General features: G+C 39.9%; 1 protein-coding gene across 6 annotated transcripts in view; it reads right to left on the bottom strand.

Moving 5' to 3' along the window:
* Window positions 1-24,949, bottom strand: part of diaph2 (diaphanous-related formin 2) — a 334,433-nt gene that overhangs the window by 36,889 nt on the left and 272,595 nt on the right. For 5 of the 6 annotated variants that reach the window (XM_049746603.2, XM_049746754.2, XM_049746826.2 and 2 more), the window contains one exon: window positions 24,734-24,799. The exons of the other annotated variant lie outside the window; for it this stretch is intronic. In XM_049746603.2, coding sequence (XP_049602560.1) covers window positions 24,734-24,799 — 66 coding nt within the window. The remainder of the gene's footprint in view (window positions 1-24,733; window positions 24,800-24,949) is intronic. 6 annotated transcript variants of the gene reach the window in all.

The following is a 24,949-nucleotide window of genomic DNA, read 5'->3' as shown; positions in this document are numbered from 1 at the left end:
ACCATTTCAAAATGTGCATCGACGGTGAGGTCTACTACACATGAACAACGGAAACAAAAGTTTGAATGTTGAATCACACATATTCATAAATACGGACAATATATAATCTTGAATTAACTTTAACATGCATGTCTTTAAAATGTGCTTGTAAGTGGTGGTGAGAACATGCAAACACCACACCACACCAAAATGTTCCATTGGCGGTTTGAACCTGGATCCCTGATGATGAGGCAAACATGCCACTAGCTCACTGGGCTGCCTTCAATATTCCATTAGGAGAGAGTTATTTTGAAACAACTGAACATCTCTTGCAACAGATTGTTAGACTTCAGAGTTTCTACATTCAAATGCTCAAACTTTTATTGTTCCACCCACATGGTGCAGCCGCTACTTTTCCAAAGCTATCAATGGAGCTTCCAGCGGAGCAACAGCCAGAATCGAGACCCTGTTACTCTCCCAGAGAGGAAAAATCATTATTGGGCAATTTGTGACTCATTTTCTGGCATTTTGAGTGGGAAGTTCTTTTGACACATACTGTGTTGAAACACAGGGGATTGAGATGAAGCGAGTGGGATTTAGTGCGGAACTTTGACGTACATATTTACAATGCCAGGCTGTTTGTTCCTGGCAAAGCTGTTATTCTGGGGAATTGTTGTCTGATCAGGAATTATTGCTGCATATGTCAACAGGAAGCAGTAATTGATGGGATTCAGTGCAGCACAATTCACTGTGATTGATGGAGAGTGCTGCAAGTACTGATGCCTTGCATTTTTCTCTTGCTGTAAATAACAAGCAATGCAGAGGTTTTTTGTGGCATTGGGAGAAATTGGGTTCAATGATTATATAATTTGACATCTCTTTCCTAAACTCTTCAATCAATGTTGTGATGAAAAAGCAACTGATTGGCCTTAGCCTGAATCCTCAAACACAAATGCGTAACAAGCAAATCCATTCCCTCTGCAGACTTTTCCACTTGAGATATTTACCTGGTCAGCCCTAAGGCCTAATTGAAATTAAGTTAGGTGACCTTTGGGGTACCTGAAGCGACCCGTGTGTTCCGCCATCCCCTTAACATATTTCATTGGTAAGAACCCCATAAATCAGCTTGTTGAATTGGCTTGTAATGATGGTCTCGACCTTTCTCATGACATTTCCAAATGGCCACATCCACCACCTAGGATCATAGCACCATGAAAGGTACCCAACTGTGCTAGATGACGACAAGAGTGAGTCCACTATACCAAGAACTGGGAGGTAAAAAACTGCCAGTCACCTCTCGCAAACAAGTTGTTGCATCTCAAGGAGCTTATCATATGTAAATGAATCATTTTCAATCACATTTCAGCGAGCACTCAAAACCTTTGTTAACTTTGCAATGGCTAATTTATGGTAAACTTCACAGGGAACTTTGTAGACTTGTCACTAAAAACTACTATAATTTAGACTACTGAACTATCAAAGTCATATGATGATGTGCCAGCTATTACGGCATGTGTGTGTGTTTTTGTGTGGACTGCAGGGAGAGAAGTAAAGGTCCTCTTGTGACATGCCTAGTGGGAATTGGAACATCTGGTGGACCAGCTGTGCCTCTGGTTAACATGCTCCTCCTCAGTGGCCCCCAAACGCCACACTTGTTTTTCGGAACTGCAGGCGCACACACATGCTCAGGTACATGCTTACAAATACCCGTGGATAGAGTATATAAATCTAAGTTATTATTATAACAGGAGTATTGCAGGTAATGAATTCAGACGGCCAACAGAGACAAATTAAGACATGGATAGTTTTGACTAAAAGTGTCACCTTGTAGATAAACATCATCAATCAAAACATTGTGTCTAAGCTTTGCACGGATATCTGCTGATCACTCAGAATTCTCTGCATTCTCCTGCATGTACAGTTCAAAGTACGTAGCTTGACAACCAATGCAAACACATTTGATCACATCATGTTCAAAACAAAAGAGTATCCCCACTGAATTTCAGGTTAGTTGCTTAAATGAAACAAGTATTACCAAGATTGGTTAAACAATCTAATGTTTTGTGTAGATGATTTACAGTTAGGGTACATTTGCAGAAAAAATGAAAATATCAAAATCGAAACCTCATAACTTGGATAAAATTAGTTGGGTTTTTCACGCTAAATTAGTATGGTGTAGTCCTAACCAAGCTTTGCTACACAAACAGATGAAGCCTATTGGGATGAGGGGTGAAACACTGACAATGTAATGTAATGACCTGGATGAATGAGAACATCCACAAGCATAAAATAAACGAGTTTATCATAGGGAACCTATCATTTCGTTTATTTTGAAATTGGTTTTCATAATAGTGAATTTTAACTTTTAGGTGCTAAAAACATCTAATAACAGTCTTTTAGGAGTATGACGCCATGTAACAATCTTGCGTTTCATTGGATCGCAAACTGTAATACAATCTCTCAAAGAGATTCGGGGAAATGCCTCGTACTTTGCATCATTGGATTGGTGTCAGTTAGCATTTCCTACAACTTTGTTGAGTAATTAATGTTCAAGACAGATATTATTACAGCTGAATGGTTGTGTATCAAACGACCACTGGGAAGTACATTTTGGTGAGAGGAAGTGACTAACAGTCTTATCTTACTTGGGTTCTCGATCACTGCCCTGAGGGCTTGTATTTGCTGCTTGAGGCAACATTTGGGACTATTAACTGCCATTCGCACGCACGCACACGCGCACGCACACAATGGCATCACAATTGCTTTTTGAGGTTGCATCCACTATACCCCCCACCCCATTGCAACCCCCCACTCCACCGCATCGCAATACCCCATCTAAATAAAAAAAAAAAAAAAAAAACACAGCTCACAGCTCATCATCACTCAAGATATAGCTCTAAATCTAACCACAACACCCAATATAAAGTGACAAATAAAATGCATGGACACACACCTCATCTCCCGCTTGTCTGCAGCCTGAAGATATGCCACTGGTGGAAACAAAACATGCAATGACCCTGTCATCTTGAGAAACTCTCAGCATGGTTTTCACGACCTCCTTCACCAGGTGATCCAATTAATACACTTACAATGATTGAAGGGTAGACAACATTTGAATTCATTGGTATATTGGGGCTTCATGTCTATATAAACATAGATATTAACAATACAAATGTGGTTTTTTTCAATATATTTTATATATTTTATTTTATATAAACACAAAACACATATCTAATTTATATTTGGGGCTTGACTGCTTTACAGTACATCATTTGTTTCTTTAATTTATTATATTATTATTATTATTGTTTCTATTTTGTTGTCATTGTTATTATATTCAACTGAGAACTTCATTAGTATGTCCAATCTTTTTGTCCGTGTTTGCTCCCTCTAATGATTTTCTTCAGGTTTCTGATTGGCTCTCTAACAGTTAGAGGTTATAGTGTCAACTGTTGCCAAATCCTGTCTTTATTTGGAAAGTTATGTTCCTTTTTAATACAATAATCTCAGGGCATCTTGATGGAGATTGAGAGGCACCAACTATTGGTGCCGTTGGAATAGAAACACATGTAGGTAATTGGTCAAACAATGATAAAAAAATAAATAAAAAGTAAAAAAACAACCACAACACTTTTGACACAAATGGAATGTGAAAACACCACTCTCCAGTTATTGAGCGGCATTTTTTTTTTTTTTTAGCTGTTTCTCATGGCTGAGATAGAGTGTGTATTGATTTTTCTATTTGAGGAAAAAAAAACCTCCCAAAAAGAGAGGAACACAAATAAATACAATAAATATAGACATATAGGAATCTTGATGTGTTGTGTAATTTTGTGTGCTAGAAAATAAAACACAAGGAAGTAGCGTGAATGTATAGTGGAAATTTCCTGAGTGATAATCATGCTAAATGTCTGAATCAAGGATTTTAAACATCATGTCCTTTTTTAGCCTCACGGAAATTAACTTTATTTGAGGGGGCAGTCCTGTTTCATGCAAATATGCAACTGTTAAACCTGCTTCCTTGGCTGCAGGGCCAAGGCAAAGTACTATTTTCATTACCATGATGACTCAGTGTAAAGTTGCAATGTTGAGGCTCCAGTACAAAATGCGAGTGCTAACAATGATGTGCAAGTGATTATATTGTCTCTAGTGGAGGCATCACCAAGCCGGTGAATTACACTAGTGAATTAGTTTTCGAATAAGTGCATATACATGCATGTGGCACATCATCAAACGTAAATATGCTGTCACAATTTGCTAAAAGATAGAAAGGCTTGCTCACAGGCAGTTGTTCGGATTTGACAACATACAAAAATAAAGACACTACTTTTATACATGTAACCAGTCAATTTTCCATAGTGTGTGCTCTTGAGGAAATAAACATTTGAGTTTTATCTTACGTTTTTCAGACTTGCACCCTACTCACCTCAACATGTAAAAATGTGTAAAACTTGATGCTGCAGTACAACAGTTATGTGCTGAGGGCAATTTAAGTCAGATCAAGATGTATTCGCCAAACTATACCGAGAGATAACACAGACAGCTAAGATCATCAGCTTGCTGTTGACTGACAACCATGAAACTCTTTCTTCTGTATCATGGACTATTATGACAAAAAAGCATGCCGATTCATGCACGGATCCTTACTGTATTTCTCAATGAGAGGGTTTATTCATTCATTATCTATGTTTTTTTTTAATCCTGTGATGAATCATACTGAAAAAGTTTAATGACTGACTGAACTCATGAAAAACACAAACATGCACAAAAGAGAGCAACCAAGACGTGGGAGGGAAACAAAGCTGTCTAGGTAGCTGCAAATAATTTGATCGGGATAGGCTTAGACGGAAAATCAAGATTTAATGAAGAACTGAGTGGTGGGACAAATTAAGCGTTATCCCAAAGAGCAGGCATTAAACCTTTATAAATGACATTGACGATGGGAAGCAAGTATACAGCTCGGAACCATACTGAAGCTTGGTGAGCCAGGCCGCAGACTTTGACCTCATCCGAGGAAAGGGCGACAAAAGGAAGGCATATGGCGATGGGACTTGTAGGATAAGGGGAAAAGGAGTATGGACAAGAAAGCAGAAGACGAAGCATCTGTTCGCTTGGTAGGATGACGGGCGGGGGAAGAGAAGGAAGAATGGGGGGGAGGGTTGGAGGGGAGAGGGTAGGCATGCGACAGCGGAGCGTGACAAGTGCAGCAGAACAAACCGGCGGTGACTCATGGGCTCCTTCATTCACTAGTGAGATCGGATCCAGGAGGACAGCCCACCATATGGGATGGCACAACTTATTCATCCAATCATTTGGACTGCAAACAGGACCAGACGAGGAAAGGGGATGGTGTGCATGTGTGTGCGTCTGTCACTGTGTGTGCAATGCACAAGGCGGCTGCACGCTTCACCAAGATGACAGCAAATGAAAGGGGAAGTGAGGAGAATGTTACATTATGAATATCTATGAAATACATAACAGTTCGTCACAAATTAAAAATCACCTGGTGCAGGCAAGTGCCTCTTACATTTTGTTTGTGAGAAATCGCAGCCATTGATCAGTTTAGATTTACGTCACTCTAATTCGGGCTAATGTGCAACTCAATAGAAAATATGCCTTGTAAACCTTTGACTACAACAGAGTTAATCAGATGTTTGGGTTTTTGTTAGACCCGTTTGGGTTTTTGTTAGACCCGTTATCAAGATGACAGAACCAAAATAATATTTGTCGGCCTCTAAGAATCTTTTCAGAGAGGTGTGGTACACATCGTAGGGCAGTAATGAGCAAAATATATAAACACCCTGCTATTCAGAGTCTTCAGTTAACCTAACATGAATGTTTTGTACCCATATAAAGTTTGGAGCACAAATTCAAATACAGAGCCTTTGACAATGAGGTGGCAAGCTAACCACATGTTCCACAATGATAATGTCTATAGTCTTACTGGCCGCTACCAACATCAGACTGAGAGAAGGGGATGGTCCTGAAAGCACGTCAAGCCCGGGAAAATAACACCAAGCTTAATCTAAGCAAAGCCAGATATTTTTGTACGGACAAGACTGTTTTATCCCCGCTTGCTACTGTGAAACATAAACCCTTTTTATAACACAGCGAAACTATACGGCACTTCTCGGAAAGCAGAACCAATTTGCTTAACTTTCCAACACACGGGGACCCTGCTGATAAAAATGTCGCTCTGTGCTCCGGTTTTGCAAAGATATTGTTATCCACTTGATTCCTCGGCACCCGCGCCAGCTTACTGACGGATATTGATCGTCAGTTAATGTTGGGATTAGACTGGAGGTGTGTTGTGAGCGTGCAGTTTTATGGGAGGAAAATTTGCATGAAAGTTGTTACAGAAAGATTGTATGAAAATCAATTTTATATTTGGAAACGAGAAGCATTCACATGCAAAAGTGAGGAGTGGGAGATATTTGGAAAACCTGAAACCTGAATTGTAAGCTATGGCAAATAATAAGCACTTCCAAGTAGCAGTCATTCGGTAACAGATGAATCCATCTGTTTTGTTACAATATTTAGGAGAACAAACCTAATTGGAACGGGAGAAACGAGATCTGATCACAAAGAATTAAGAAATATTTGCGGATAATACTTGATTCATGTACTATGGCTGGTGTCGTGGAGTAGACGCCAGCTGGGGATGGCATTCTATTCATGTGTGATATTTTGACCCTCACCAATCAAAATCACAATTTGCGCCACGACAACTTCTTTCATGCCAAATACATAATCAATTTCAAATCACTCAGAGTCATTCTAAGTGTTTGCACCTTGATGATCATTGGCTCTCTGAGTGGATGCTCATGACAGCTGAACGTAAACAATTTAATAATACCACGTTATTTGACCCTGTCCTCTGTACTGACATCCACTTGAAGTGCCATGTTGTAGCTGCCAAACTGAATTGACCCTGGATTGTCTGTAATCAAAGAACTAACAAGTAAAAAAAGTAGACAGTTAGTAGAGGAGGATCTAAGAATAGAAAAGAGCCCATAGCAAAGGGCAGGAAGAACACAATGGTGGCAAGATTGGCTCTGAATAAGACTCGCTGACAATGTGATAACACCAGGACTAACCTCTTGGGATGTGTAATGCGGTCCCTTTCTATTAGCTAATGCTACTCTTTTGTCATTTCCATGCAGCTGTCACACTATTTCATCATGTCCTCATTTTTGAACATTTTACAAAAGGGTAATCACAAACTGGCCTTGAACAGCTCATGTAAAACAATGTTTCAGATGACATAACAAGGTGATGCATCACCGATGGGCATCCCAATGTGAACTGCTGATATTTGCGTCTGCGGTCTTGTGCCAAATCAAAATGTATGTCGTATTTTGTCTGAAGACATGTTTATCCACAATTGGTTCAATTCAGCTCACCACAATGTCGCAAAGTTTTATATACTGAAGTGGTTTCTTTCTGTGGCGGCTCGGTGGCGCACTGGGTAGCACGTCCGCCTCACAGTTAGGAGGGTGCGGGTTCGATTCCACCTCCGGCCCTCCCTGTGTGGAGTTTGCATGTTCTCCCCGGGCCCGTGTGGGTTTTCTCCGGGTACTCCGGTTTCCTCCCACATTCCAAAAACATGCTTGGTAGGCCGATTGAAGACTCCAAATTGTCCCTAGGTGTGAGTGTGAGTGCGATTGGTTGTCTGTCTCTGTGTGCCCTGCGATTGGCTGGCAACCAGTTCAGGGTGTCCCCCGCCTACTGCCCGATGACGGCTGGGATAGGCTCCAGCACGCCCGCGACCCCCGTGGGGACTAAGCGGTTCAGAAAATGGATGGATGGATGGATGGTTTCTTTCTGTGATGGCACTGATAAAAAGTAGGGATAGTTTCCACTTAGATGGGCAAACTACGGCCCGCGGGCCACATCCGGCCCACGGGGTCGTTTAATCCGGCCCGCCAGACCTGAATAAATTGTATTATGAATTTTTTTTTTTTTTTTGTCATTTTCTCTGCAATGACTGTGTTTCCCCAGTAGATGGGGAAACGCCCGCCCGCGCATTTACTCCCGGAAGCCGTGTCAGAAAGATCTTTGCACACTCACAAGTGCATGTACGTACTCAGTAGTACGGACCCGGCGCACTCCGCGCTCTATTTCTATCAATGCCGAATTTTGAGTGTGGGCTGTGACGTCAGCATTCTCGTAATTCGCATGCTGAGCTTTCAGATAAAGTTTTACGCTAAAGCCACGCACGCACAAACCTTCCCCTGGAATCCTTCCATTCAAATGAGTAGCCCAAGGAGAAGAAAGGCGGACACTGAGAGCCGACCGAGTGTTTAAAAAAGAGTGGACCATTTGGCTCTACCGACGCGTGTGAGCAGACGTTCAGCCACGTGAACATCAACAAGCCCCGTCACAGTCGACTCTATCCTAAGAATTGCCACAACAAATTTTACTCCAGACTATTTAGCACTAGCAAAAAAAAAGGGACACCAACAACACTGTTCCCACTGAAAATGAAGGGTAGTTTCTCTAGTTTGTTGTAAAAAAAAAAAAAAAAACATTTTGAAAATAATTTGTACAAATAGCAGGGATTGAAACTAGCGACCATTCTCATTTTCAAACAATGCAGGATGTTCAAGGACATTGATGCACCACCTGTTTGCGACTAATCTTAACTTTTAAAGGTTTTAAGGCCGACTTTAAGGAAGTGTTTGCCGTTTCCTCACCTCTGTCACCAGGTGTTTGTGAGTTAAAGCTCTGCTCTGATTTCCAGATATCCGTCACCGTGTTGCCGTTTTGATTCTTTATTACTTTATTTGGATGTATTCTATCAGTGATTCTTCAAGATGATGTATTTGGTCGGAATGTTTGCCGTTTTATGTGAATTCGCCTCATTAGAAAAACATCTTTCATAAATCTGACCTGCAGCCGCTGAAGTGATGGAAAATCAAAATAACAGTGTCGTATTTAATGAGAATCACTGATAGTAGTCTTTGAGTGAAATATTTTGCTTAATGCTGCTAATAAATGCATTTGTTTTTAAAAAGCTTTTTTTTCGAATATCCATGCTTTACTACCTACTAAAGACCAAAACAATTTATGCAATGACCTTTACATGTCATTTATAATACTTCACACAAACACTACATCCATTTGCTCCTGGTTCGGCCCCCCAGTCAAAATTTAGAATCCAATTCGCCCCGCAAGTCAAAAAGTTTGCCCACCCCTGTTCTAAGGTCTCACCTTAAGTGTTGCGAGATGAATGTAAGCAACAAACATTGCTGATGACTATGATGAACATGTCATTTCACAGGCAAAATTGAAAGTTTGGTAGTCTGTTCATGCTTTTTTCTTCCTGATCGAATGGTTGCATGCATAGCGGATAAAGCTAAACATCTTTACACTAGTTGCCACGTAGAATATATTGTGATGAATGCTGATGTCTAACACTGGATAACCAATACATTGTCAGATAACTTTGATCCCTATCGTCCTAAGTTCATCAACACTGAGGTCATAACATTGTATATGCAACAGCATGTTTCCACTGCAAGATTTGAAGGTAGAATGAATGAATTTACCGTTTTAGCATGCAATCATATCAGCGATTTGACTTTATTCTAAATGTATAGATTTCTTCATTTCAGTGTGGTCTCGCCATTCAAGTGACTTGACCATGAATTGGATTCTTGTAGAGTAGCAGCAATATATGCAGGGGTTTAATGAAAGACAAAAAAAAAGAAGCCCTATATGTGACCATTGCCTGAAGGCTTTCACGTTGCCTTATTTAGGGCAGTGACATGTGATGAGGTATGACAGTAGGAAAATACTGTCCACGTAAAAAAATAAAATAAATAAAGGGAGATAATAGATGTTTCTATTCTAAGCCAATAATAGTGTCTATAATGAAATCAGTGGAGCAGAAAAGAGACACTCTTTCATTTCCTTATGTAGGGCCCGTGCATTTTGCACATCTCATTATTCATGTGTTTCTTACTGCTGATAACTCTGCCATTTGCATCTGAATCACGAATGGCTTACAATTCTACCCGGCACAGGAATTAAGTGACCTAAAAATACTGTAGTCGTGTAGCAGGAGTTACTTTATTTTATTACCAACTAGGAGTGGTGAATTTGGCAGTATGATGAAATGTCCATCCATGCATTTGTCCTCATTAGGGTTGCGGATAAACTGTAGCCAATCCCTGCTGCCTTTGGGTAAATCACGGGGTACACCCTGAACTGGTCAATAGCCAATCACAGGGCACGTATGGAACATTGATGCAAAACCGTCACTTTGTAGCACTGTTGAGAACTTGAAAGAACAGCGCATGATAAATACAAATATGCTGCATTTAATTCCAAACTTCTGAAATAGGCAATTTGTTTCTGCAGAATTCCAGCAACTTTTTTGTACATGAAGCTGCCTATTTTCTCTTGGCATGCCCTACTGCCACGAAGACAAGACAGGAAAAGCGTGCTTGAATGAAAATGGGGAATAATCATGACCTCACTTGGCTCAGAATGCGCTGATTTACTCTAGTGTTCTCTGTGATTCTCAATTGTATTTAAACATTTGCATTCTAGACCCCTTAATCCAACAATACTGAGCAATTATATAACATAGCTGTCTCTAGTTTGGCTGGTGAGCTCCCAACACAATCTACTGTACTATGATTATTATGCACATATGACCAGTGAACTAGACACACACTACCACAGTCCTACTCAAGTGGACACAAAATAGACACAATCAAGAAGGGGTGTTGTATCTTTTCTCTCCTGCAGACCAATTCAATTTTCTTCCAGGGCATGTGTAAGCTGATTAAACCATCCAACAAAGACTTGGGGAAATATGTCACATCCTTCAGGACCGAAAATAATATTGTGCATGCTGCTTTGGCGATTGGGATGCTGACTTGCTTTCCCTTACTTTCCTCTCTCGTGACCTTTCCACATCAACATTATGCATTTATTTCTCCTTTAATGAGCATTTTATGTCCAGTTCCAGCAGAAAGATGTTTTCTAAAAAGCTTGTTTTGATTTCGAAATGAACATAAATTGTCACTTGTGGCTGGGGATTTGTGCCGCAAAAATTATGTCAGACGAACAAACACGTTGTGCACGAGGGGCGACAGTGTCTGTTCAGCCAGCAAAAAGTAATGTCATATCACCAGACAATGTGTTAGGTACAACTCTAAATAATGCATGGAAGAAGGTTAAATATGCATGGAGGGAAAACCACAGAAATACCAACATTTTCACCAAAGGTGAGGAGGGAATGTTTTCTTAGCAGTGTGTTTGCTCGATTATGCGGAAGCTCCGTAACCAACTTCAAACTTTTGGTGGGGATCAACAAATGTTGAGAATAAATATAATATTATTATTATTATTCTTAATAATAATAATAATAATAATAATAATAATAATAATAATAATAATAATAATAAAAAAATAGAATTGGTCAACGTAGGTGCCAGTCTCTGTTCTACGAGTTGCTTTTTCCCCATAGAAGGATAATGTTGATAATGGACAGTTGATTAGAAAGCAGCCTGTCACTTTTGTCAGACCCGGATAGTGTCAGTAATATCCTCTGTAATACAATCCCTCAAACCAACCTCATCCCACAAAAAAAGCCATGTTGATCTATTCCAAAACATTTTAGCCAAGGCTCCCCTTCAACAAACTCAAGTTGACTTTTTATACCCTGCACTACATCCACCTCAACCCTATCTCATCCCCACCAAAACTTTTAAAGCAAACAAAACAAAACAAAACAAAGCCGACAGTGCTTTGCTACATTGATTTTTATGTTGTAGAACAGTTTGTTTTAATAACCTTTGTTAAACTAGACACCCATCCAACACTCAAACGTAATCGGTAAACTCCGAACACAAGCACTCCAACTCCCTCACCCCATACCATCCCTTCTTAAGCCCTCCAGTACAAAGCCTATTTAGCATATTGAAATGTTTAGTTTACTCTGTAAAACCGCCCTTTCCCCAATATCTTAAGGCCACTCACTCCCTTTCGCAAACTATAGTTTTGATGCACCCGCATCTCCTGCACTACAACCCCGTCAAACAAAACAAAACCAGTATAGTGTATCACGAGTGTTCCCAGGCATGCACCTCCTATAATATCTAGACAGGTTTGGTGCAACCCTATGCTTGGAACCACAACCCTGACCCATTCCACCTAAAAAAATATGCTGTTTGAACTCAAACAATGGATGTTTCCAAATATTTCAGACTTGACAAATACCCATGCTTGACACAACACAGCACATGTAGTATAGATCATGATGTCATTTATGTCTTTTGTCACTTGAATTCATATTTGTGCAAGGGTATGAATAATTTAGGGTTTAACTAAACTAAATATATTGTAATCAGAAAAAAATATATATATTTATTGATACCCATGAGAGAACCCGTGAACTGGTTTAAGATGTTTACTAATCATATGTGAAGTTATTAGAGCAACAATCATTTCCATGTTTAAATGTAAGATGTTTATTAGTCAGATGTGAAGTTATAAGAGCAAGAATCAATCATTTCCGTTTTTACAGAGTAATGAGTCGTTTAGAGGGAACCAAACTCTGAGTGTGGAGAAATTGTAATGGTCCATCAACTCCGTACAAAAGCGATACCGTCCCCAAAAGAGGGTCAAAGATGTGGTGCGATAGCAAGATGTGGAGGGTTGCAGATGCGCTGGGAATTAATTCAAGAGAAGCAAAGGGATAAGGGTGGAACTAACAAGAGGGTGTGTCTCAGGCTGGCTGGGAAAATATCCCGTTCCACCATTGGAAATGTTTTTTCATTCTTTCAGGAGGTGGGTGTCTTGTGACCCCTAAAGGTTTTGTGCATTGGTAGGAGGGGATTAGTCAAATAGCCCCACTGCTTTTGTGTTGCAATGATGACAGGTTACTCTGTGCAGCAGGCGGTCATAATTAAACAGTTTTTTGTTGTTGTTTTTTTTTTTTACTGAAAAGAGTCACTCGCCAGCTAAAGCCAGAATCTATTCAATACCCCCTTTTGTAGAGAAGAGTAAGGGACATCATTCACACAATAATTAGTCACAGAGGACCACACATTTAGAATTGTTTTCACCCAGAGTACATTTTCAAAGAATTATGATAAATTTCTTTCATTATGATTGTTGGGATGAGCCTTAAGATACTATGCATATGCAATGCGATGCATCATTAACGATACAGAATAAGGGTTATCAGAATATTTGGTGTTGCAGAATATTATCAACATTTTGTGAGGCCAATGCCCAACTATTTCATGATGAGTTTATCGTCCTCCTTCTTTCAGCCTGACCACTGGCCTCAGTGTGAAGACAGGTCTGATAGAATAAATGCAAGAAAAGGGGCTAAAAGTCATGGTAGTCGTGGTAAAAGTATGTGGTTCAAGGTGAGGGAAGATTAAAGCGAGAGGATAAAAAGCTGACCTCGCTGACGTGTGTCTGTTGCAGTCCTAAAAGAAGCATAGGCCGTGGGACATCCATGGAATCCTTTCTCTAAGTCCCACTGATACATTCAAAGCGTTACTTTCATGGAGCCAAACTTTTGTTCCCTCACAAAAGGGCTGACCAGAGGTTCTCCCATAGATGGGAACCCCGTTCAAAATCAGATTACTTCCACTGAAGTCCCCTTTTCTCCATCTGCCAGTTAACTATGTCAATGCCATTGTGTCATCAGTGAAAAACTCTCAATTTTCGGCATAAGGGAGGCTGCATGTGTATTATTGCCTCTGCTGCCATTTATTTGAGCAGGGAAGAGACATAGCCCACCCTCACGCGCCTTCCTCTTTTCCTTATATTATTTCTTTGAAGGAAAAATCTGGGCCACATGCCCCAGAGGAGCGCTAAGTGCTTTAATTCATTCGCACCTTTTCTCTCCGGCTGCCATCTCCAAGGCCTCCTTTTATGCCCAGAAGTGATTTTTTAGGCTGGACCATCAAAGCAATTATGTTGCCGGCCTGCTTCTCTAATATGAGGAGAGATGACTGACATGCCAACTATTGTACAGTGGTGGAAGGGCATTTGGCTTCAATTTATTTGATGTGAAAACATTCAGACATCAGCTTCGGCTCAAATAATCATAAACAAGCCAGCACGATTGTTTTCCTGAAATGTTTGGAATCTAAACATATCTAAATCTGTGTACTGTGTATCTCACTTAGTTTTCTCACCTTCCAAGGCTAAACGACTGAGCACAGTTAGTTGATGGAGAATGCCAGCAATGTAACACAACACTGTGGACATGGCAGTTAGTGATGTGTTGCAATTAATGTAATGGACAAGGAAGAGCACCATCTTCGTGCTAATGACAATGTCTTGTATTACAGTTCAAATGCACAGGGTCGCCACGGCTTCAATCATTACGAGGCCATAGGAAGATGGCTTGCTACAAAAGGGGATACGCCGTAACTGGATAATGCGGGCGGAGAGAGCAGAGCATGGCGCCACTGGGCCAATGTTCCGTCCGGGGGTAATAATTCTGGCTTGAGAGACGTAGGAGTCATTGAAATTGATGGAGACAGGATGGGAAAAGTAAAGCATTTCATGAAAACAAGGCACTAAAGACCAAAGGGGATAGGGAAGTTAGGAAGAGGAAACGGGCAAAATGGGACACAGAGAGACAAAAAGCAATGGTAGAAATGATTGATTTAATTGTTCTGGTATACATTGTTTAGCCTCTTTTCTTCTACGTTGTATAATCATAACCAGTTAAGCACAGTTCTTCTCTGAAATTCATATTGTTGGAAAAAGTATCCTAAAAGAACAACCACTTCTGCAACGCACAGTATTGGGTTGGCTGTGCTTTTAAAAAGTTATAGGTTTGAATAACCACTGTCTGTTACCTGTAATGAGCTATTCTTTTCTTTTTTGAGGGGCCTTCTAAGCAGGGCACAATATGATTGGCTGCTTGCATAGTTGAGGCAAAGAAATGCCTCAAATTCCTATTTTTCTCCTCCTCGGCGAGCAGAGTGGAGGGGTGAGCTGTTACACATGGAGGAGAAGGGGGGATTACAGACGAAAGTGACAGTTAGCGACAGATGTCTTTTGATTAGTAAATGTGCATCACCCTCACCCCTCCCCCAAAAAACACATGGGTCCAGCGTGTCCGAGCTATCCCCAAGGAGAGAATGAGGACCCCACGGGGGCATTAGTAGAGTAATCCATCCATCCGTTATATGAGCCGCTTATCCTCATGAGGGTCGTGGGTGCACTGGAGCCTATCTCAGCTGACTTCGGGCAGTATGCGGGGGAAACCCTGAACTGGACGCCAGCCAATCACAGGGCACACATAGATGGAAAACCATTCACACTCACACTAACAGGCAATTTGGAGTGGTCAATCACCCTACCATCCATGTCTTTGGAAACGGTAGTACCTGGACGAAACCCACACAGGCACGAGAAGAACATCTAAACTCCACACAGGAAAGGTGGAGCCGGAATTGAACCCTGCACCTCGAAGGCGGCGTGCTAAACAGTGCACCACCATGCTGCCCTAATAGATTAATAGTAAATCGGGTGAGAGTAAAGATGCTATGGTAGAGAATGTGTAGAGACAGTAATGTATCAATGTGACATCATGCCAAATCAGTCTTTCTTGCTTTCGTAAACTGTCATCTGGGCCTTAAAGATCTTTAGCCGCTCCTTGGCTCCTCGCATCATAAGCAGCACCACCTATTTAGCTTTGAGAGAAACCAAACCTGTACAATTCTAAAAAGTTGCTCTTTCAACTATATTTACAATCATAAAACTTTTATAGCAAATATATCTTAGATACGCTGTTGCCTTGGTAAACATATTAAAGGTGGTATCAAGAGCAAGAAAAGGGCATAACTGCCATACTGGAAACATTAATAATGTAGAATCAGAAATTACTTTTACATGATGTCCCACTCATCAAAATGTATAGTGTTTGAATATTTACAGTGATGAATGCTATTTTTAGAAAGGGTTCGTCAGTTTGTGCACCGATGCGTGAATATTTAGCTGTAATTCTTGACAAACTATTGTTCAAAATGCTAACTTTTGTGAGTCAAGCTGGATCTAAACAAATCAAGTCAATTGCTGGCCTGACAAGTCAATCAAAAACGTTTTTAAAATACAAATAACAAGACCATAACAAACACATAAACAGATACTAATTACAAACTCAGTATGGTTCCAGCCTGAACGAAAATTACCTTGCCCAGTGGTTGTAAATGTCAAAAGAACATCTCAGCTCCAATCTGCCCTAATCCACCCTAAGGCAAGAGTGACCCTAGCAACTGGAAGGAAGTAATCTGGAAAGAAAGTGTGTGTGTGTGTGCGCGTGTGTGCGTGTGTGTGTGTGTGTGTGTGGTTGTAGTTGAGGTAATGTGGTATGCCGTCGTGCATCTTTTATTTAGCTGGCAATGCCTTCAGGGGAGATGTGTTATAAAGCAAACAAAATGGACATTACGAGACTCTGTACACTGAACATGAACAACAAATACTAATATTTCTATGTTGATGCACACAGCTAAGGGTATATACAATGATGAAATCCACACATCCACACACTACAACATGTACATACAACATGCATATACTATAACTGTCTTACATCATTGTAGCTGCTTAAAGCTCATCTAATGGAAGCACAGGGTTAAAACTGTGCCAAACACTTTATACATATGTATTAAGTCGCAGGATGTAACTTAATCATGTATGGAGTTCATGAATACCCAGAGCTGATATGCATCAGCATTTCTTTTCCACTTGACCGGGAAAATAATGACTGGAGTTATAAAGTCAAAAGTTAAAGTCCCAATGATCATCGTCACATACACATCTGGGTGTGGTGAAATTTGTCCTCTGCATTTAACCCATCCCCATGTGATTTTAATCCATCCCCTGGGGGAGAGGGGAGCAGTGAGCAGCAGCGGTGCCGCGCTCGGGAATCATTTGGTGATCTAACCCCCCAATTCCAACCCTTAATGCTGAGTGCCAAGCAGGGAGGCAATGGGTGCCATTTTTATAGTCTTTGGTATGACCTGGCCGGGGTTTGAACCCACAACCTTCCAGTCTCAGGGCGGACACTCTACTAGGTCACTGAGCTGGTAGCTTATAGCAAGTTTAATTACACCAACTTTTAGCATTTACACAAAATCCACTAGTTATGAGTACATTAAGATAAACTGTTTTACACTTTAAAAAATTCTGAAATTTACCCTGAAGAGGTTACTCAAAACCTAACAATAATATGAATCCGAATTAGCAGTGGAAGACATTTCCAGATATCCCATAATAATGAGATCATTTGGAAAGTTTTATCTTGGATAAACTACGCCTCCAAGTTTCCAACTTTGTACAACTGTTGGAGTGGACCAGAGGTCCTCTGGCAGACCTCTAGCGAGAAATATTGGCTTCCAAAGCTAATGACCTTAAATTGCACACACGGGTGCAGTTAAGCTTTGCTTGTTCCCTCAGTAGCTTACAACAGCAAATATGTCATTGGGAAAATAAACAACAATTACGCTTTTATATGCCTCTAATTACATCATCCGATGTTACTATCACGAGCAAAGAGAGAAGTGATTAAAAGCCATAAACAGAAGTACAACGTATTAATATATGAGCGTATGCTGAAGCGTTATTTATTAAAAGCAAAGAAAAGGGACAGGGGACGATACCAATAGCAGTTAGAACATTTTTGAGTATTTGGTGGTCCACCATGACAGCAAGGGGCATTTACTGTACAGATGGAAATGCTGCTGCAGCATAGAGAAAATTCAAAAAGGTAAGACGCCAAGCAACAGAAAAGAATATATGAGGAGAGACTAAAAGATACAAAAACACACACGAGGCTAAACCAGTGTACTCCAAGGTAAAATGGCCCATTCCACTTTTCCATTGCAATGAAAGTTGGTAGCTCAACTATGTGTGCATTAACTGACTTGTTTTGCGCACTATAAAACGTCAACCCGACTTTAGCCCTTTTAGTGTCTTTGGTCCTTTGAGCAAATGGAGATTGCCATCAAATCCTTGAGGCCCATCAATAAATAAACCTGACTCAAATAAACATATAAATAAATAAAACAGAGGGAAGAGCACAGCAAATGGGCATTAGCCGATGGGAGCATCTCATGCATCGTCATGCTCAACTGGATGGGTGGGGTGTACAAACACAGATTGCAGTAGTGGTCAAATTTGAAATTATCACCAACACTTTTACTTATCCTTCCCTATCGATAGAATACTTTCTTGATTCAATAAAGCTATGTACCGTAATATCAATACCTTGTGGCATCTGATGGTAAATGGACTAAACTTACGTATATAGCACTTTTATCTGCACCACATAGTGCCCAAAATGCTTTACTATGCCTCACTTTCACCCATTCACACACGCATTCATACACCAATTGGAGGCTGCTGCCATGCAAGGAACTGCCAGGTCCATATTGGGAGCAAATTTTAGTTGACTGCCGGTCTGTCAGTTACATCAAATACTGTGAATAGACAAATTCAGGGAAGCTTTTAACAAACACAGCTTCAGTGAACAAAACGTATAGTGACCAAAAGAGAGTTACAGTATTTCAGGTAAATTTCATTGCAAACTGAAGTTAACTGTTTTAACACAAAATATGAACGTTAACCATACTAAAAAAAAAAATAATGCGAGTTTCCCTGCAATGTATTATTCCTATTTGCATTAAAATTGTCATGAACGAAGACTGAAACAGAGATAGATCAGAAATATTTGGCTGATTTCAGCAATCCACTGTAATTTCCATTTTATTTGGCTAAACTGAATATGCCATGTCCAAACTTGCTTTCTTCAGTGCTGTGACTTTTCAGTTGGCTGTGTTTTCTTGTATAATTATGTAATAACTGTTTATTGACTGAAGCTAATTGAATAAAAATCTATCATTCTGGAAATGTTTTTTTTTTTTTATCAAACTAACAGCAATCGAAAGGCGTCCTTAAACTGGTTTGGAGCCATGCAAGCTCACATTTACCTTCCCAACATATATCATTTATCTTCATTGTGTTTTTACAGGATTGGGTGGCTGAAATGTTTTCTAATAAAGCTTTTAGCAGGGCTTCGGTGTTCAGTCTTCATAATATTTGTGTTACCATCAATTTAGAAGACACATTTTTCAATTACACATTATTCACTTCCATATAAAAAAGACCATTACTCAGACTTACTGTAAACCTTGACAATAGTGCAAAACCACTATCTTGTCAACCAGTTCTAGTGGATTCTCCTCCAAGCTAAAAGCATTACATACATTATCATTTCTTTGACATCTTTGTTCCCTGCATCCTTGTTTCAAACGGATAACCTGAATTTATCACTCTTTGACGTGTGAGCTCTTTATCGGCATCTACTGGAATTACCACTATCACTCATCTCTTGATTCTCTGTTAGTAGACTTTAAAGCCCAGAAGTCAAATTAATTCCTCCTCATTGCAGTCGACAGACTATATTGATAGTGCCGTATTCTTCAAAATGCAAACGTCAATCTGGACATTAAATCGAAAATGACTTAATAACAGCCATGTCGGAGGAGAGAGTTTAAAAGAAAGGGGAAAAAAACAAGGGTATGATGGCAGAAAACAACGTCCTTGATCGTGTTTGTTATTATGAGCAAAATAAACAGGCGTCTGACGCCTACGCACATTTGCTTCTTTCTCCATCTGATAATCAACTGGCCCTGCTGTATTCTTAATGAGCAACACATTAGGTTTAATTCAACCAAAGTTACTTCTTCATCCTTCAACACTAAGTATGATGGCTCGGGCTGTATTACATTATATGAGGGCTATTTATCAGTGAGTGGGATGCTCTTACTGCTGGCCCCTTTATTGGGCATTTCTTTGGCTTTAAACACTGGAAATTTATAGCTCTAATAGGAATTCATCACAGAATGAAGCATATCAAGCCTATTGTGTTGATGTGCCTCGGGTAGAAATAAGATAAAACCCTCCATTATGGGACCTCCAAAGCATATTTGCACTCCGAAATTGATCTGCTATTGACAATTTGCACTTTGGGTGACCTTTCATAACTGCCCCCACACTTGAAAAGCAATATTGTTAGGAAACTAACCAAGGAAAAAAAAAGACCCACTGAATACACTCCAGGATATCACTGGATCTCATAAGCTAGTAGAAGCTCATTCATTGATGGCTCAATAAGCAGTTGGGGCCCCATAGGTTTTGCATTAATCATCCTCTTGGTGGTCGAGTAGATTTAGGCCACTTTCCCACTGAGGGGCAAATATTTCCCACTGTTGGAGAAGGTTGCAAAATGCTTGTCAGGGTTTGTTCAAGGTTGCATATGTTGGTAAATAGTTTCAGTTATTTTTATTGTCACAAGGAAGTTTTGAATATGTTCAAAATTCTCTCAGGACAAGAAAGTATAAGCAAATGTCTGGCAAATGTCCGGCGATCGTTTGGCGAAGATTTACGACTTTGAACAAACCCTGATGGACTCTGACGAGAATGCAACATTTGCTGTCAAAACACTCACAATTGTACACTCCTCAGTGGAATAAGAGCTTTATACTTTTATTCCATCTGCCAAGCAGTTTATTTGTTATTCAAACAATTTTAGGGAAATACATTTACAAATAACTGTTTGGGATAAATGTGTTCTACCTAATTTTCTTCACTTTTGTAACATTGCTACAAAATTTTTCATCAATTTTCTTCACTTTTGTAACATTAGTGCAGCATTTTTCATCATGTTTCTTAATTTCTGCAATAATCTTGATGACTGCAATTTGGACATATGCAAGTGAGCGTAATGCACTCTTCTTTTCTCAGGAAATGCCAACTTTTTGGATCTGACGAAAACGCACCCTGTTTGTATTTTGCAAGTCCAGTCAACATGCATGCTTTTAATTGTATTTATTTTCCCGCCTTCCCACAGAGTGTGACTAAAAAGCATGTACACACTGTAAATAATGCATGTTAATCGTTGCACATTATGATAGTGATAACATATTCACAACTTCAGACTAATCTTTCATAGTGTACAATTGGATTTTGAATAGTGTTGCATTGCTGAAACTACTACGATAAAGTCAAACAATTCCCAAGATCAGGTTGAGCTAAGTGTCTTTCTGGGTCAAAGCAAGGTGTACAGGCTTTTGTCTACGCCCGAGGACATCACATCTTAAAAGTAGTGGCACAGAAGTGCACATATCTGCCTTACTTTTCCTTATCTATGGCAAACAGGTGATAAATTTCAAACAGCACCACTTTGCTCTCATCTTGCGTTTGAATATCTCAAATCTGCTAATGCCGTCCAAGCAACAGCATGAGGCACCAAGTCCCTTGGGCCTCTTCGTCTGAAATCACGTTAGCTCCACTTCCTGCCGGATTGCCTCCAGGGGCGCTGCGATGAATAGCATCTATTAACACCAGGAGTGGATGCCTGAAGGAGGCCTTAGCTCTCAACTCTGAGCTATCAAACAGAAACGGTCATACATGCTTGTGAATGTGCGGACGGGAAGCAATGTTCAGTGTGGATTGGCCAGAGAAGTTGCAAAAGCACAGAGAAGTACATTGTGTGCAAATTAATCCCAGAAGTATAAGTTTATAGTTTTGTGTATTTTAAGTAAAGCGTATACGAAAAAAGTTAGATCGCTGCAAAATGCCTTGCAATGTCAGGGTCATTTGGAAAACAAACACGACAATAATACACAGTGAAAGATTATTTATGGCAAAAATGACTTTGGGGGATAAAGCCCAACAATGGGGTGTTTACCATCGCCAGCATATTTTCCATCACATGCCCCTCCCTCGAGCCTCTTCATTTTGCCGTTTTGCAGATTCACCCACTTTAGCTTCTTTAAAATTTCATGAAATAAAGTAGGTAATTTCATCTTCATTAAACATACAGGGGGACGGTGCTCTCTGATCTGACCCAGTGAATCGAAAGAACGGGCTTTGAAAGATTAGAAAAATGGGCTGAAATTCCATGACCTGAGTAAGCATTATATCGTTATATCTGTATTTTTAATGAGAACATGTTACCCCCTCCCCCTTATTCAATGTCAAACAAGTCCTTTAGAGACTTACTATATAAAACTAATAATGGAACTTTTGATAGACTGACCTGTGAAGGTGAAGCAGGATAACAGCACAGAAAGGAATGGAGACTAGAGCCCTGGTTTGGGAATGTAATGACATTGAAAAGACAGTAAATATATAAGATTGTCTGGCCTCTCTTTGAAATCTGATAGATGTGTCTTTTGGGATGCCCCTTACTATGAACGACCCACTGAGTCTGTGGCTTTCATCCCTGACTGAAAATCGATGGAGCAGGATGTATGAGGTGCTTGCGTTTTAAATCTGCCAATCTTCTGCCAGATACTGAGGTAACTGTCTTACTGCAGGGAGAACCATGGAAATAGAAAATGAGTAGGCCTAGCTTTAGCTTGAATATCTTTTCAACCAAAACATAGCTATGCTAATTCATCTTAGACTGAACTGATTCAATATCATCATGTATTTAATGCATTATCACCCAAAGACTCTATCAATTTTTCCATTTTTTCTGTGCTGACTGTCTGGTGTAATTGCCTAACACATGCATGGAGCCTCCAGGGTTAGCTTTTCCATTCCATTCAAAGTGGAGACAAGGAAATGGGAAATGCTTGTGAAATTGGGCATAATTGTGACTGGCAGCACCAAGAATTGCGTTGAGCCTGACACCAGAGGTAGTCAGCTGGAGGGGGAGTTCAGCCGACAAGCAGACATTCACTCGTTTTAAATCAACTTACGTTGACACAAGCATAGAAAGACACTCGGTTACAGGGGGCTGCTGAGGAAGGCGCTAAGTTAATCAAGCTTTAGAGCCTCAGATGACAATAGTTGTGACAGGTAGGAGGGAATACATCTGGTACACTGACTGAATCAACTGCTTTAACGCCTTCAGTATCATAGTATTAAACGTCCCATTCAGAGTGAAAAAACAGGGCCTCAGTGAATTGTCCATCCATAGGCTTACCTGATCCCATGTCAGGACTAGGAAATTTCAGACTTTCCAGTCTTGAGTCCAACATACTTTGATCTTTGTTGCTGTCATACATTCCCCTAATGCAGGACAAACTATTTTATTTTGCAATACTGTAGATCTTTAGCATTAGTCAAGACTGTAGAAATGGGATCCTTTAGACAAAACAAATCATATTGTTTTTCCATGAGGAAAAAAAATCCAACAACTGTTATGACGCTTTTTGCCCCCAAGTCCATAATTACACGCAATGGAAAAAAGATTAAGGTAAAAACTACAAGACAAACATATTCAACATAGAAAAACTTAACGTAACATGCAAGTTCAAAAAGTTAAAAAAAAAGCATGCAATATTTGAAAATTGTTCCTTATTAATTGGCCATATGAAGGCACATACGTGGTGGTAAATTTTGTATTATGTTAACATATAACATTCGTGCTACCTTTGATATTTAGGTAGGCCAAAGTATGTTTGGGGATTTAAAGAGGGTCATTGTAGTGAGACAAAGTAGAATATTTAAAAAGAAAGTTCTCTAGGAGATAAACCTAACCCATGACCTAAAGTCTGTACCCTAACCCTAATCCTAACCACTAACACCAAGCAAATTTAGACAAGCAGAGGTCATGAGGTGATCTGAGTGACTCTGAAACTATCCTAGCTGTATTGAAAAAGACAAGCAGCTCACGGCTCAAAAAGACAGTTTTCATCTAGAGTCATCCCACCCAACTTAAAATAGACTTAAAAACTACCAATGGTTACTCTCTTGTGAAGCTAATACAACTAATCTGCAAATACAAACTAGAAAGCCGGCTAGCCCTTGGGATTCCCTTCATTAAAGTCAAAACATCAAAGTGGACCCTTCCATGTCCCAACCGTCTTGTAAGATTCTGTTCATGGTAATTTTTAACGGAATAAATGATAAAGGGCCTCACCTCTGTGAAGGTTTTCAATAGAGTTGATTAAAACTTTTCATGAATGTTACAATTTGAGCGCAGTTTGATTTAATTAGCACACGCACACTTTCTTATTTATTTTTTTTTAGCTCTGGCTTGTAACACACTAGTGGGTCTTTCTACATAAAAGATATCAATATCCTTTACGTGCCGCTTCCCAAGGCCCCTCAAGTAGTTAAACTAAATTCAAGCAATTTATCAGAAAAAAAAAACAAAGTGCTTGTTCAAATCTGTTGAATTCAATTAAGCCAAATAAAAGGGAAAATCAGGAAATTTTAGATGCACAAATCTTCATACCAACGTGCACTTGTTCAGAACCTTCAAGATACAAAGAAAAAGCAGTTGGCCAAGCTGTTGAAAGTAAAACTGAAAATCAAAGTAATTAATATGCGATGGGGACACACACTTATTGAAGGTTGCAACACAGCACAGAAAAGTGTGCCAGAACATAAATTAAGACAAGTTCATTTGTGAACAAGGTTTTAAAAAAAAAAAAAAAAAAAAAACAGGTGGTGGCTATACTTGACTTGAATGACTTGAGCTGCTCTTCAATGCAAAACAAAAACAAAAGCAGTGACTTTCTGCTCATGTGGCGTTTTAGTGTCATTCCTCGGCATATGCATAAATTCAGCATTTTAACATTAGCCTTTTCAAAGCAATGCAAAAAAGCTCAGCAAAGACCTCTGGGTGTTGTAGAGCAGCTCGACACAGTGAAGGATGTGAATTACGCAGCCGGGATTAGAGCAGCGGGAGGCAGGGTGTTGTTGTGTGGAGATGGAATATAAAAAGGGACTTAAAAACACACACCTAGGGTTCTGTAACCATAGTTAGCAGTCGGCCACCGAGAACTTGGACTGGAAGGACTTTGATCACCTGGAAAAAATGTTGTGGATGGAGTGGAGGGGAAAAGAGATCAGTGGAAATGAGGAAAAGTGTAGGATGCAGGAGTAAGAAAAGAGAAAACAGCATTAGAACAGATTTCATTTTGGCAAGAATAAAACTCCCATTGGCAATCAAAACCCC

The sequence above is a fragment of the Syngnathus scovelli genome, chromosome 1 (genome assembly GCF_024217435.2).
Source record: "Syngnathus scovelli strain Florida chromosome 1, RoL_Ssco_1.2, whole genome shotgun sequence".
Taxonomy (NCBI): Eukaryota; Metazoa; Chordata; class Actinopteri; order Syngnathiformes; family Syngnathidae; genus Syngnathus; species Syngnathus scovelli.
The sequence above is the reverse complement of the archived record's forward strand: the minus strand, read 5'-3'. Positions and strand labels throughout refer to the sequence as shown.